General features: G+C 41.7%; 1 protein-coding gene across 1 annotated transcript in view; it reads right to left on the bottom strand.

Moving 5' to 3' along the window:
• Nucleotides 1-8,945: 8,945 nt before the first annotated feature.
• Nucleotides 8,946-16,084, bottom strand: part of LOC128690263 (uncharacterized) — a 72,423-nt gene continuing 65,284 nt past the window's right edge. Inside the window, exons 12-13 of the mRNA XM_070090577.1 lie at nucleotides 13,954-14,069; nucleotides 8,946-10,270 (exon numbers count right to left, since the gene is read on the bottom strand). Coding sequence (XP_069946678.1) covers nucleotides 10,156-10,270; nucleotides 13,954-14,069 — 231 coding nt within the window. The 3' untranslated portion in view covers nucleotides 8,946-10,155. The remainder of the gene's footprint in view (nucleotides 10,271-13,953; nucleotides 14,070-16,084) is intronic.

Here is a 16,084-nt window from a genome sequence, read left to right as displayed (position 1 = left end):
CTACACAGCCTCGTGAATGACCACAACATAGCCTCGTGAACGACCACTACACAGCCTCGTGAATGACCACTACACAGCCTCGTGAATGACCACCACACAGCCTCGTGAATGACCACAACACAGCCTCGTGAATGACCACTACACAGCCTCGTGAATGACCACTACACAGCCTCGTGAATGACCACTACACAGCCTCGTGAATGACCACTACACAGCCTCGTGAATGACCACCACACAGCCTCGTGAATGACCACTACACAGCCTCGTGAATGACCACTACACAGCCTCGTGAATGACCACTACACAGCCTCGTGAATGACCACTACACAGCCTCGTGAATGACCACAACATAGCCTCGTGAATGACCACTACACAGCCTCGTGAATGACCACTACACAGCCTCGTGAATGACCACCACACAGCCTCGTGAATGACCACCACACAGCCTCGTGAATGACCACTACACAGCCTCGTGAATGACCACAACATAGCCTCGTGAATGACCACCACACAGCCTCGTGAATGACCACAACATAGCCTCGTGAATGACCACCACACAGCCTCGTGAATGACCACCACACAGCCTCGTGAATGACCACAACATAGCCTCGTGAATGACCAATACACAGCCTCGTGAATGACCACCACACAGCCTCGTGAATGACCACAACATAGCCTCGTGAATGACCACTACACAGCCTCGTGAATGACCACTACACAGCCTCGAGAATGACCACTACACAGCCTCGTGAATGACCACTACACAGCCTCGTGAATGACCACCACATAGACTCGTGAATGACCACAATATAGCCTCGTGAATGACCACCACACAGCCTCGTGAATGACCACTACACAGCCTCGTGAATGACCACTACACAGCCTCGTGAATGACCACAACATAGCTTCGTGAATGACCACAACAGCCTCGTGAATGACCACCACACAGCCTCGTGAATGACCACCACACAGTCTCGTGAATGACCACTACACAGCCTCGTGAATGACCACAACAGCCTCGTGAATGACCACAACATAGCCTCGTGAATGACCACAACAGCCTCGTGAATGACCACTACACAGCCTCGTGAATGACCACTACACAGCCTCGTGAATGACCACAACAGCCTCGTGAATGACCACTACACAGCCTCGTGAATGACCACAACATAGCCTCGTGAATGATCACAACAGCCTCGTGATTGACCACCACACAGCCTCGTGAATGACCACCACACAGCCTCGTGAATGACCACTACACAGCCTCGTGACTGACCACAACATAGCCTCGTGAATGACCACAACAGCCTCGTGAATGACCACTACACAGCCTCGTGAATGACCACTACACAGCCTCGTGAATGACCACAACAGCCTCGTGAATGACCACAACATAGCCTCGTGAATGACCACAACAGCCTCGTGAATGACCACTACACAGCCTCGTGAATGACCACAACAGCCTCGTGAATGACCACTACACAGCCTCGTGAATGACCACAACAGCCTCGTGAATGACCACTACACAGCCTCGTGAATGACCACCACACAGCCTCGTGAATGACCACAACAGCCTCGTGAATGACCACTACACAGCCTCGTGAATGACCACTACACAGCCTCGTGAATGACCACAACAGCCTCGTGAATGACCACAACCTCATGAATGACCACCACACAACCTTATGAATGACCACTACACAACCTCATGAATGACCACTACACAGCCTCATGAATGACCACTACACAACCTCATGAATGACCACTACACAACCTCATGAATGACCACTACACAACCTCATGAATGACCACTACACAACCTCATGAATGACCACTACACAACCTCATGAATGACCACTACACAACCTCATGAATGACCACTACACAGCCTCATGAATGACCACTACACAACCTCATGAATTACCACAACAGCCTCGTGAATTACCACAACAACCTCATGAATGACCACAACAACCTCGTGAATGACCACAACAACCTCGTGAATTACCACAACAACCTCGTGAATGACCACAACAGCCTCGTGAATGACCACAACAACCTCGTGAATGACCACAACAACCTCATGAATGACCACAACAACCTCATGAATGACCACAACAACCTCATGAATGACCACAACAACCTCATGAATGACCACAACAACCTCATGAATGACCACAACAACCTCGTGAATGACCACAACAACCTCGTGAACTACCACAACAACCTCATGAATGACCACAACAGCCTCGTGAATGACCACAACAACCTCGTGAATTACCACAACAACCTCGTGAATGACCACAACAACCTCATGAATGACCACAACAACCTCGTGAATTACCACAACAACCTCATGAATGACCACAACAGCCTCGTGAATGACCACAACACCCTCGTGAATGACCACAACAACCTCGTGAATGACCACAACAACCTCGTGAATGACCACAACAGCCTCGTGAATGACCACAACAGCCTCGTGAATGACCACAACAGCCTCGTGAATGACCACAACAGCCTCGTGAATGACCATAACAACCTCGTGAATGACCACAACAGCCTCGTGAATGACCACAACAGCCTCGTGAATGACCACAACAACCTCGTGAATGACCACAACAGCCTCGTGAATGACCACAACAGCCTCGTGAATGACCACAACAGCCTTGTGAATGATCACAAGTCTCAAAGGCAATACGACTTCATTTACATTTGCTAATGATAAATTAGACACATGTGCAACTCTTGGGTATCTTTATTGAGGAAACGTTTCGCCACACAATGGCTTCATCAGTCCATACAAAGGGATGATTACCTCATTCTCCTCCTGTTCTTCAAGTTTCTCCTTTGTATGGACTAATGAAGCCACTACGTGGCGAAACGTTTCCTCAATAAAGATACCCAAGAGTTGCACATGTGTCTAATTTATCAACATGTCGGTTCTCTGAACCATTCATCTACAAACACATTTGCTAATATACAGAGCCTCAAGCCTTCCACCAACAACAAAATACCTTTCATCAGTGGACTTCACATGGTTAGAATCATGAACAAATTACAAAGTAATGAGCCAATGACACGTCTACACCCGGTCACAATTGTAATGAGTTTAAGTACAAATATTAAATGGGTCATTCACTCACACGAGCGGGCACACACGAGGTCGCACGTACAGACACACACACACGCACACGCGCATACAAACATGTATAGAAGTGAAGATGGTTCATTACCTTTGTTACTTGCCATGACTGTGACCAGCGCTACATGGAGTTCATTACCTTTGTTCAGCTATCATAACTTTGGAATCCAGTCCCTGGACCCATTATGTACCTGGAGTTTACCTGGAGACAGTTCCAGGGGTCAACGCCCCCGCGGCCCGGTCTGTGACCAGGCCTCATGGTGGATCAGGGCCTGATCAACCAGGCTGTTACTGCTGGCTGCATGCAATCCAACGTACGAGTCACAGCCCGGCTGGTCAGGCACAGACTTTAGGTGCTTGTCCAGTGCCTGCTTGAAGACAGTCAGGGGTCTATTGGTAATCCCCCTTATGTATGCCGGGAGGCAGTTGAACAGTTTTGGGCCCCTGACACTTACTGTGTTGTCTCTTAACGTGCTAGTGACACCCCTGCTTTTCATTGGGAGGATGTTGCATTGTCTGTCGAGTCTTTTGCTTTCGTAGTGATTTTCGTGTGCAAGTTTGGTACTAATCCCTCTAGGATTTTCCAGGTGTATATAATCATGTATCTCTCCCGCCTGCATTCCAGGGAATACAGGTTCAGGAACCTCAAGCGCTCCCAGTAATTGAGGTGTTTTATCTCCATTATGCGTGCCGTGAAGGTTCTCTGTACATTTTCTAGGTCAGCAATTTCACCTGCCTTGAAAGGTGCTGTTAGTGTGCAGCAATATTCAAGCCTAGATAGAACAAGCAACCTGAAGAGTGTCATCATGGGCTTGGTAACCCTAGTTCTGAAGGTTCTCATTATCCATCCTGTCATTTTTCTAGCAGATGCGATTGATACAATGTTATGGTCCTTGAAGGTGAGATCCTCCAACATGATCACTCCCAGGTCTTTGACGTTGGTGTTTCGCTCTATTTTGTGGCCAAAATTTGTTTTGTACTCTGATGAAGTTTTAATTCCTCATGTGTACCATATCGGAGTAATTGAAATTTCTCATCGTTGAACTTCATATTGTTTTCTGCAGCCCATTGAAAGATTTGGTTGATGTCCGCCTGGAGCCTTGCAGTGTCTGCAATGGAAGACACTGTCATGCAGATTCAGGTGTCATCTACTCTTTGTGTTCTATTTGTGAGGAAATTATAGATCCATCTACCAACTTTTCCTGTTATTCCTTTATCAAGCATTTTGTGCGCTATTATGCCATGGTCGCACTTGTCAAAGGCTTTTGCAAAGTCTGTGTATATTTCATCTGCATTCTTTTTGTCTTCTAGTGCATCTAGGACCTTGTCGTAGTGATCCAGTGGTTGGGACAGACAGGAGCGACCTGCTCTAAACCCATGTTGCCCTGGGTTGTGTAACTGAAGGGTATCTAGATGGGTGGTGATCTTGCTTCTTAGGACCCTTTCAAAGATTTTTATGATATGGGATGTTAGTGCTATCGGTCTGTAGTTCTTTGCAATTGCTTTACTGCCCCCTTTGTGGAGTGGAGCTATGTCTGTTGTTTTTAGTAACTGTGGGACGACCCCCGTGTCCATGTTCCCTCTCCATAGGATGGTAAATGCTCGTGATAGGAGCTTCTTGCAGTTCTTGATGAACACAGAGTTCCATGAGTCTGGCCCTGGGGCAGAGTGCATGGGCATGTAATTTATCGCCTGTTCAAAGTCATTTGGCGTCAGGATAACATCAGATAAGCTCGTGTTTACCAAATTCTGTGGCTCTCTCATGAAAAATTCATTTAGATCCTCGACTCTCAGTCTGGTTAGAGGCTTGCTAAAAACTGAGTCATATTGGGATTTGAGTAGCTCAATCATTTCCTTGCTGTCATCTGTGTAGGACCTCATAATTTTGTAATATTTTAAACTTAAGATTTAATCTAAGTCTGCCCGAAATGCCTAGCCATGCTAGGTGTTCTAGTGGTACACTCTGTAATTATTATTCTACTACATGTAAACCACACAATAACCAAATTCTGTAAACTCAGCATTGTAATCCTTATAGAGAGTAAACTTTGAATTGAATTGAATTGAATCTTGTTTAAGTAGGGGTCCAATACTGGACGTAGTTCTTGACTTTGATTTGGCATAAGAAAAGAAATACTTTGGGTTTTATTTGACTACCACCCACAGGATGGGTATGGGGTGCATAATAAAGATATTAAACGCATAATGAAGATATTAAACATCGTATTTGACTCCTCTAAAAGTGAGTCAAATACGATGTTTGCTGCCTTCAAAGAGACCCACACAAAAGACCACCTTGACAGGGAAATATGGATAACAGGGTACAACTTTTTTAGATGTGACAGAAAGAACAGCCAACAAGGAAGGGGGTTAGCCTGTATGTCTGAGTTGCTCATTTGCACAGAGTTCCTCAAGCAGAGGCACAGTCATTGGCCTCCACTCCAGAACAAAAGATATTAGAGCCAGCAAATAAAACCCCCCTAAATTCCATCAATATAATGACATTTGTCTTTGCAAACATACAGGGTTTAAAGCTGCCAACAAACAACAAAATTCTTTACATCAAGGGACTGCTCACGGAGTCAAATGCAATGTTTGCAGCTTTCACAGAGACCCACAAAAAGGATCATTTTGACAACGAAATATGGATCCCAGGTTATAACCTATTCAGATGCGACAGACTAAACAGGCAACAAGATGGAGGGGGTTGTAAGTCACAGAGTCACTCATTTGTTCAGAACTATTAAACACCTCAAATAATGAAGCAGAAGTTTTGGCAGTAAAGACTGAAAACCAAAACCCTGTCATTGTAATTGTATACAGGCACTGGACAGGCACCTAAAGTCAGTACCTGACCAACCGGGCTGTGGTTCATATGTCAGCTTGCGTGCGGTCAGCAGTAACAGCCTGGTTATCAGACCCTGATCCACCATGAGGCCTGGTCTCAGACCGGGCCACGGGGGCATTGACCCCCAAAACTCTCTCCAGGTAAACTCCAGGTAAGCCTCCGGATGCAACTTCCCAGCAATTCCAGGAACAGGTTTTGAAAATTTACCACTGTCTGGAAAATCTCCCAACTCCTGCCCCAAACAACTTGCTACTAGGAGATTTCAATTTGAGACACCTAAAATGGAGGAGTGTAGCAAATAATATTTTAGCAGAGATCACCCCAGGAGGCAGCTCAGATGAAAATTCACACACACACACACACACAAGCTGTTAAATCTCTGCACAAAATTCACCTTAAACCAGCAAATATTAGAGCCTACAAGACTAGAAAATATGCTGGACTAGAAAATATGCTGGACGATCTGATCCGTAATATAACCGTATCAAAGACAATACACTCTGATCATAACATAAGAGAGATACAGACATGTATACACAGGACTCCTGACAAGTAAAATGTGATTAGTCATGAGGGTGTCTTCACAAAATTCAATTTCAATAACAAAAACATACAAAGGGAACAAGTCAACCATGTCTTAAATGAATCAAGCTGGGAAGAGATCCTGAACAATATGGATCCAAACCTTTGCCTAGAAAAAATTAACTCTGGCTCTTGAGATCTGCTCAAGGCACATTCCATTAAGAAAAAGAAAGAGAAGATGTAAACTAGAAAGAGAGAAACGCTCCCTATACAGATGAAGGCGAAGAATTACATAGCTGCTGAGAGGGGCCAATATATCTGAAATACAAAGGGAGGCACTGGTCAGTGAAACAGTAAATATCAAACTAAGCTGAAGGGATCTTACAGGAGATAAGAATCACAGGAAGAATTAAAAGCCATAAAGGAAATTGAAAAAAAAAAATACTTCTTGTATGTCAAATCTAAGGAAAAAACAACATCCAGTATTGGGCCCCTGCTTAGGCGAGTTGGAACATACACAGATGACAGCCAAGAAATGAGTGAGATACTAAAATCCCAATGTGATTCAGTGTTCAGTGAGCCGTTACCTAGACTAAGGGTCAACAATCTCAATGAATTCTTTATGAACGAAACCCAAAATTAGGTCATCTCAAAAATCTCTGATATTATCCTAACACCACAAGACTCTGAAAAGGCAATAAATGACATGCCCATGCACTCTGCCCCAGGCCCAGACTCATGGAACTCCGTGTTAATCAAAAACTGAAAGAAGCCCGTCACGAGCCTTCAGCATTGTAAGGAGATGGAGCATGGACACAGGGGTTATCCCACACTCATTAAAGAAACAGACAGAGCCCCAGTCTACAAAGGTGGCAGCAAAGCAACTGCAAAGAACTACAGACCGATAGCACTAACATCCCATATCATAAAAATCTTTGAGAGGATTCTAAGAAGCAAGATCACCAACCTCCTAGATACCCATCAATTACACAACCCAGGGCAACAGGGGTTCAGAGCAAGCCACTCCTGCCTGTCCCAGCTACTAGACCACTATGACAAGGTCCTAGATGCTATAGGGGATAAACAAAATGCAGATATAGTATACACAGATTTTGCAAAAGCCTTCAACAAGTGTGACCACAGTGTAATAGCACACAAAATGCTTGATAAAGGAACAACAGGAAAAGCTGGTAGCTGGATCTATAACTTCCTGACAAACAGAACACAAAGAGTAATAGTAAACAGAGTAAAGTCCAAGGCAGCTATGGCGAAAAGCTCTGTTCCACAAGGCACAGTACTCACTCCCATCCTATTCCTCATCCTCAAAACTGACATAGACAAGAGATGTAAGCCATAGCTCCATGTCTTCCTTTGCAGATGACACCTGAATTGCCATGACAATGTCCTCCATCAAAGACACTGCAAGACTTCAAGGGGACATCAACAAATCTTCAAATGGGCCACTCAAAATATGAAGTTCAATGAAGAAAAATTTCAACTACTCAGATATGGAAAACTTGAGGAAATTAAAACTGTTTCAAGGTATACAACAAATTCTAACCATACAATAGAGCAAAAAAGTAATATGAAGGACCTGGGAGTGAGAATGTCAGAGGATCTCGCTTTCAAAGACCGTCACAATGTATCTACCACATCTGTTAGGAAAATGATAGGATGGATAATGAGAACCTTCAAAACTAGGGACACAAAGCCCATGATGATTCTCTTCAAATTGCTTGTTCTCTCTAGGCTGGAATACTGCTGTACATTAACTACTCCCTTCAAGGCAGGTGAAACTGCTGACCTGGAGAGTGTACAAAGGACTTTCACAGAACACATAAGTACAATAAGGTACCTAAATTACTGGGAACGGTTGTAAACTCTTGATTTGTATTTCCTGGAATGCAAGCGACAGAGATACATGAATACACACTTGGAAAATCCTAGAGGGATTAATACCAAACTTGCACACGAAAATCACTCCCAATGAAAGCAAAAGACTCAGCAAGAGATGCAACATTCCCCCAATGAAAGGCAGAGGCGTCACGAGTACAATGAGACAACATAATAAGTGTCCGGGGCCCAAGACTATTCAACTGCTTCCCAGCATACATCAGGGGGATTACCAATAGACCCCTGGCTGTCTTCAAGAAGGCACTGGACAGGCACCTTAAGTCAGTACCTGACCAGCCAGGCTATGGTTCATACGTCAATCTGCATGCGGCCAGCAGTAACAGCCTGGTTGATCAGACCCTGATCCACCACAAGACCTGGTCTAAGACTGAACCGCAGAGGCACTGACCCCCGAAACCCTCTCCAAGTACATGTATAGTTTAAATAAAAATTTTGCTTCTTGGTACATTTAACAACCTATAATTGTTAAATTAATTTTACTGCATTGAATTAGTATGGGGTCTGGAGAACAAAAATAAATAAAAAATCCTTTTAGTGTCTTGTATATCCATTATTATTTTACTACATGTAAACTACACAATAACCAAATTCCGTAAACTCAGCATTGTAATCCTTATAAAGAATAAACTTTGAATTGGTGACATTCATTTGCATGATCTCTTGAGATTGGGATGATTAGTGAATCATGGTAGAACTTCAACAAAAAAGTAATCAAAATGCCTGATTTTATGAATCCAATAATACTAGATATGAAAGTACACTTAAAATTCCTATTAGGTATTGAAACAGTTATACAAGATCTGTAGCATTTCACCACTAAAGGTTCAATAATAATACTTATAGGCAAGCTCTAAAACTGCAGAGGTTATACAGCTTAGGAGGTAATCTGATTTAAACAGGGTGGGGGAAGAGAAATCCAATTCCTTGGATTAAGAGTCTTTCAGCAGCAAAAAGGCACCATTTTCAAAGGAAATGAAAGGTCTATCTTTCAAGAGAGGTGCCTAGATGCAGGTGAAAAGCTCTCGATCCAGATAATTGTCTCTACCCTCCCTTTCCTGGGATTAAATCTGGTTTCTCTGGCACTGTATGACCCTACAGGTTTAGTGCTTCCCAGGAACATAATAACAAAAACGTCTAAATATTAAGCCATTTTCCTTATATGTTGTTCTAAAAGTCCTAAACTTTTTAAGAAAAATATTCTTTATCTGTATGACTGAATGACAGCTTTGGTAGAACTTCAACAAAAAAGTAATCAAAATGCCTGATTTTATGAATCCAATAATACTAGATATGAAAGTACACTTAAAATTCCTATTAGGTATTGAAACAGTTATACAAGATCTGTACCATTTCACCACTAAAGGTTCAATAATAATACTTATAGGCAAGCTCTAAAACTGCAGAGGTTATACAGCTTAGGAGGTAATCTGATTTAAACAGGGTGGGGGAAAAGAAATCCAATTCCTTGGATTAAGAGTCTTTCAGCAGCAAAAAGGCACCATTTTCAAAGGAAATGAAAGGTCTATCTTTCAAGAGAGGTGCCTAGATGCAGGTGAAAAGCTCTCGATCCAGATAATTGTCTCTACCCTCCCTTTCCTGGGATTAAATCTGGTTTCTCTGGCACTGTATGACCCTACAGGTTTAGTGCTTCCCAGGAACATAATAACAAAAACGTCTAAATATTAAGCCATTTTCCTTATATGTTGTTCTAAAAGTCCTAAACTTTTTAAGAAAAATATTCTTTATCTGTATGACTGAATGACAGCTTTGCTAGGAACACTCCATCCATGTGATTCTGATGGGTATATATTCGTCTGGTGAAGCACATATCCTCACTGAACCTAAGAAGAAAAACTAATGAGGATAATTACACTAAGTGGCACTTTCAACAGATAAAAATTTGAGGAATGAAAGGTCAGTCTGCTATACCATCCTTACACCATTTTAACCAATTTTGTTACAGGATAATCATGTACAACTCATCAGCCACAAAATTTCATGTTCAATAAGTATGCTACTGTATGCAGAGAACTGCATTTTCAAATATGTTAGTTTGTAATAAACTTCTGAAATACAGTAATTAAAAAAAGTATTCTGAATCTGCAGGTAACCTCTAGTAGCACTGATGATGATTCAATCCCCATTGGCTGGTGAGAAAGTAACCATAGCACCGCAATGGGAGATATTCACACAATGAATCCTTTCACTTGCCTCTCTCTCTCTCAAGAGAGAAAGACATAATAATCACAAAATTATATAAAGAAAACATTAATAAATTAGGATGAAGTCATAACTATAAACCTCTTCACAGAATGGGAGACATGGAATGGGGTACAAGCACTGAAAATAAAATAAAAAAATAAAAAATATAGCTCCTTGCTGACTACAGGTACCTCAGTAGTGGAAGTGGAATGGAAGCAAATAAAATGTTAAAATAATAGTAAAAGGTGTAGCAAATTTACAAGTGGAGACAGGAAAGGTGGATATGTATTGTACCATTTTTTTTTTTTATTATTATCACACTGGCCGACTCCCACCAAGGCAGGGTGGCCCGAAAAAGAAAAACTTTCACCATCATTCACTCCATCACTGTCTTGCCAGAAGGGTGCTCTACACTACAGTTTTTAAACTGCAATATTAACACCCCTCCTTCAGAGTGCAGGCACTGTACTTCCCATCTCCAGGACTCAAGTCCGGCCTGCCGGTTTCCCTGAACCTCTTCATAAATGTTACTTTGCTCACACTCCAACAGCACGTCAAGTATTAAAAACCATTTGTCTCCATTCACTCCTATCAAACACGCTCACGCATGCCTGCTGGAAGTCCAACCCCCTCGCACACAAAACCTCCTTTACCCCCTCTCTCCAACCTTTCCTAGGCCGACCCCTACCCCGCCTTCCTTCCACTACAGACTGATACACTCTTGAAGTCATTCTGTTTCGCTCCATTCTCTCTACATGTCCAAACCACCTCAACAACCCTTCCTCAGCCCTCTGGACAACAGTTTTGGTAATCCCGCACCTCCTCCTAACTTCCAAACTACGAATTCTCTGCATTATATTCACACCACACATTGCCCTCAGACATGACATCTCCACTGCCTCCAGCCTTCTCCTCGCTGCAACACTCATCACCCATGCTTCACACCCATATAAGAGCGTTGGTAAAACTATACTCTCATGCATTCCCCTCTTTGCCTCCAAGGACAAAGTTCTTTGTCTCCACAGACTCCTAAGTGCACCACTCACTCTTTTCCCCTCATCAATTCTATGATTCACCTCATCTTTCATAGACCCATCCGCTGACACGTCCACTCCCAAATATCTGAATACATTCACCTTCTCCATACTCTCTCCCTCCAATCTGATATTCAATCTTTCATCACCTAATCTTTTTGTTATCCTCATAACCTTACTCTTTCCTGTATTCACCTTTAATTTTCTTCTTTTGCACACCCTACCAAATTCATCCACCAATCTCTGCAACTTCTCTTCAGAATCTCCCAAGAGCACAGTGTCATCAGCAAAGAGCAGCTGTGACAACTCCCACTTTGTGTGTGATTCTTTATCTTTTAACTTCACGCCTCTTGCCAAGACCCTCGCATTTACTTCTCTTACAACCCCATCTATAAATATATTAAACAACCACGAAGACATCACACATCCTTGTCTAAGGCCTACTTTTACTGGGAAATAATTTCCCTCTTTCCTACATACTCTAACTTGAGCCTCACTATCCTCGTAAAAACTCTTCACTGCTTTCAGTAACCTACCTCCTACACCATACATTTGCAACATCTGCCACATTGCCCCCCTATCCACCCTGTCATATGCCTTTTCCAAATCCATAAATGCCACAAAGACCTCTTTAGCCTTATCTAAATACTGTTCACTTATATGTTTCACTGTAAACACCTGGTCCACACACCCCCTACCTTTCCTAAAGCCTCCTTGTTCATCTGCTATCCTATTCTCCGTCTTACTCTTAATTCTTTCAATAATAACTCTACCATACACTTTACCAGGTATACTCAGCAGACTTATCCCCCTATAATTTTTGCACTCTCTTTTATCCTCTTTGCCTTTATACAAAGGAACTATGCATGCTCTCTGCCAATCCCTAGGTACCTTACCCTCTTCCATACATTTATTAAATAATTACACCAACCACTCCAAAACTATATCCCCACCTGCTTTTAACATTTCTATCTTTATCCCATCAATCCCGGCTGCCTTACCCCCTTTTATTTTACCTACTGCCTCACGAACTTCCCCCACACTCACAACTGGCTCTTCCTCACTCCTACAAGATGTTATTCCTCCTTGTCCTATACGAAATCACAGCTTCCCTATCTTCATCAACATTTAACAATTCCTCAAAATATTCCCTCCATCTTCCCAATACCTCTAACTCTCCATTTAATAACTCTCCTCTCCTATTTTTAACTGACAAATCCATTTGTTCTCTAAGCTTTCTTAACTTGTTAATCTCACTCCAAAACTTTTTCTTATTTTCAACAAAATTTGTTGATAACATCTCGCCCACTCTCTTATTTGCTCTCTTTTTACATTGCTTCACCACTCTCTTAACCTCTCTCTTTTTCTCCATATACTCTTCCCTCCTTGCATCACTTCTACTTTGTAAAAACTTCTCATATGCTAACTTTTTCTCCCTTACTACTCTCTTTACATCATCATTCCACCAATCGCTCCTCTTCCCTCCCGCACCCACTTTCCTGTAACCACAAACTTCTGCTGAACACTCGAACACTACATTTTTAAACCTACCCCATACCTCTTCGACCCCATTGCCTATGCTCTCATTAGCCCATCTATCCTCCAATAGCTGTTTATATCTTACCCTAACTGCCTCCTCTTTTAGTTTATAAACCTTCACCTCTCTCTTCCCTGATGCTTCTATTCTCCTTGTATCCCATCTACCTTTTACTCTCAGTGTAGCTACAACTAGAAAGTGATCTGATATATCTGTGGCCCCTCTATAAACATGTACATCCTGAAGTCTACTCAACAGTCTTTTATCTACCAATACATAATCCAACAAAATACTGTCATTTCGCCCTACATCATATCTTGTATACTTATTTATCCTCTTTTTCTTAAAATATGTATTACCTATAACTAAACCCCTTTCTATACAAAGTTCAATCAAAGGGCTCCCATTATCATTTACACCTGGCACCCCAAACTTACCCACCACACCCTCTCTAAAAGTTTCTCCTACTTTAGCTTTCATGTCCCCTACCACAATCACTCTCTCACTTGGTTCAAAGGCTCCTATACATTCACTTAACATCTCCCAAAATCTCTCTCTCTCCTCTGCATTCCTCTCTTCTCCAGGTGCATACACGCTTATTATGACCCACTTCTCCTACATTATTTAACAGTGCTGAATAACCTATGTGGGTTGAGCTTCTTTTCTTGTGTAATGGTAATAATAATCCTCTATTGTTTGAATAAACTATTAAAATAGTAAATATAAATCATGACTTGCGAGCCAACCATACCTGCGTCCACGAAAGTGACTGAAGCCAGGAACACCTAGAGAAACTCCAGTTGGAATTACCTCCATTTCTGGTCTACTGTCTAGCAGATGCTGAATCACATCTTCATTCTCTTCAACCTGATGAAACAAACCATAAGAATAAAAGTACTGGCATAGTTGAATTAATATTACTGGTATAGGTATATGTGAATACCTCAAATATGTTTTCCTAGTACTTAAGATGGTTTGTACAAACAAATCTTACTCTTGCAACAATACCTATTAATGTGATCTTCACATTTGTCTGTAAACATTGAGTTTTTTAAATTGCGAAATGCACTGAAAATCAAAATGTATTGTAAGGAACCTAAAGTGAGGATTTTCTGTATAGGAGCTACTCTACCAATTGTCCCACAAACAAGAAAGAATACTGAAACTGGTGTTTTTACTTAAGAAATAAAAAAGCAAGTAGGGGTACCTGTCAAGGGAGGTGCCTCTAATGCTGGTGAGGGACTCTTGAACCAAGGAAGTGGACATATTCTTCCCTAATTGCCCATATTTTCTATCTGCTGTGCAGCGCTGTATAGCCCTTGTGGCTTAGCGCTTCTTTTTTATTATAATAATAATCTATCTGCTGTAAGACCCCTGTGGATTTAGCATTCCTCTGATTATAATAATCAGGATAAGAAACCAGTGCTTTGTAACATGATCCATTGTTCCTTAACACTCCTGTCTACAACAAACTAAAATTTCACAATCCCTCATGGTACAGCATTTTGAAAATCAAGTACTGCAGGGAATCAAACTCAGATCTCAAACTCAGATCTCCAGTGTGGTTCTTTCAGAAGAATAATCAGTTTTAATACTGCACATATTTTTATGTTTCTGATAAAATTAGCAGCATGAATTATTATTATTATAATCAAAAAGAAGCGCTAAGCCACAAGGACTATACAGCTAGCAGCATGAAAAACTCTCACAAAGGAGTTTTGAGTAACCACTATTTTCTCTCATTCATCTATCAAGTCCTTGAACTAAATTAAAGATGCCTGCAAGGGCTACCCTCCCCTTCCTTGGACCAAACTTAATTGCTTCCCATTTCCTAGGTATTAACATTTTTATTTAATAAATGTATGGAAGAGGGTAAGGTACCTAGGGATTGGCAGAGAGCTTGCACAGTTCCTTTGTATAAAGGCAAGGGGGACAAAAGAGTGTAAAAATTATAGGGGAATAAGTCTGCTGAGTTGTAAAATGAGAGCCTGTAATTATTTTACATGATGGTAGAATTGCTGGTGTCTTTTGTCTGTCTCATAAATATGCAAGATTACAGCCACGTCTTGCTACTTCTACTTACACTTAGGTCACACTACATAAACATGTACACGTTTATTTATACACACTCATCTGAGTTTTCTTTGATTTTATCTTAATAATTCTTGTTATTATTACTTTTCCTTTTATATCCATGGGGAAGTGGAATAAGAATCTTTCCTCTGTAAGCCATGCGTGTTGTAAAACTCAACTAAAATGCCGGAACAATGGGCTAGTAACCCCTTTTCCTGTACAGATTACTAAAAAGAAGAAGTAAATTGTCTGAATGTGTGTGGATGTTGTGCGGATGATAAGAAAGAGATGATTGTGGATGCTAAGAATGAGAAGAAGCTGGATGTGAAACAAGGCTGAAGGGGGTGGGAGAGTTTCAGTGGAGAGAAGTAAATGGGATTAGGTCAGGGGTTTCACATAGAGTTAGAGCTAAAGAAGTAGCAATAATGTTGAAGGATAAGCTATGGCAGGAAAAGAGGGAGTATAAATGTATAAATTCAAGGATTATGTGGAGTAAATTAAAGGTTGGATGTGAAAAGTGGGTTATTGTAAGCATATATGCACCTGGAGAAGAGAGAAAGTGTAGAGGAGAGAGGAAGAGGTTTTGGGAATTGGTGAGTGAATGCATGGGGAGTTTTGAACCAAGTGTGAGAGTACTTGTGGTTGGGGATTTCAATCCTAAAGTGGGTAAAAATGTTGTGGCGGGAGTAGTAGATAAATTTGGGGTGCCAGGGGTAAATGAAAATGGGGAGCCTTTAATTGAACTATGTGTAGAAAGAGGTTTGGTAATAAGTAATACATATTTTATGAAAAAGAGGATAAATAAATAT

This window comes from Cherax quadricarinatus, chromosome 32 (assembly GCF_038502225.1).
Source record: "Cherax quadricarinatus isolate ZL_2023a chromosome 32, ASM3850222v1, whole genome shotgun sequence".
Lineage (NCBI taxonomy): Eukaryota > Metazoa > Arthropoda > Malacostraca > Decapoda > Parastacidae > Cherax > Cherax quadricarinatus.
Note: the sequence above shows the minus strand (reverse complement) of the source record. Positions and strands in the feature narration are given on the sequence as shown.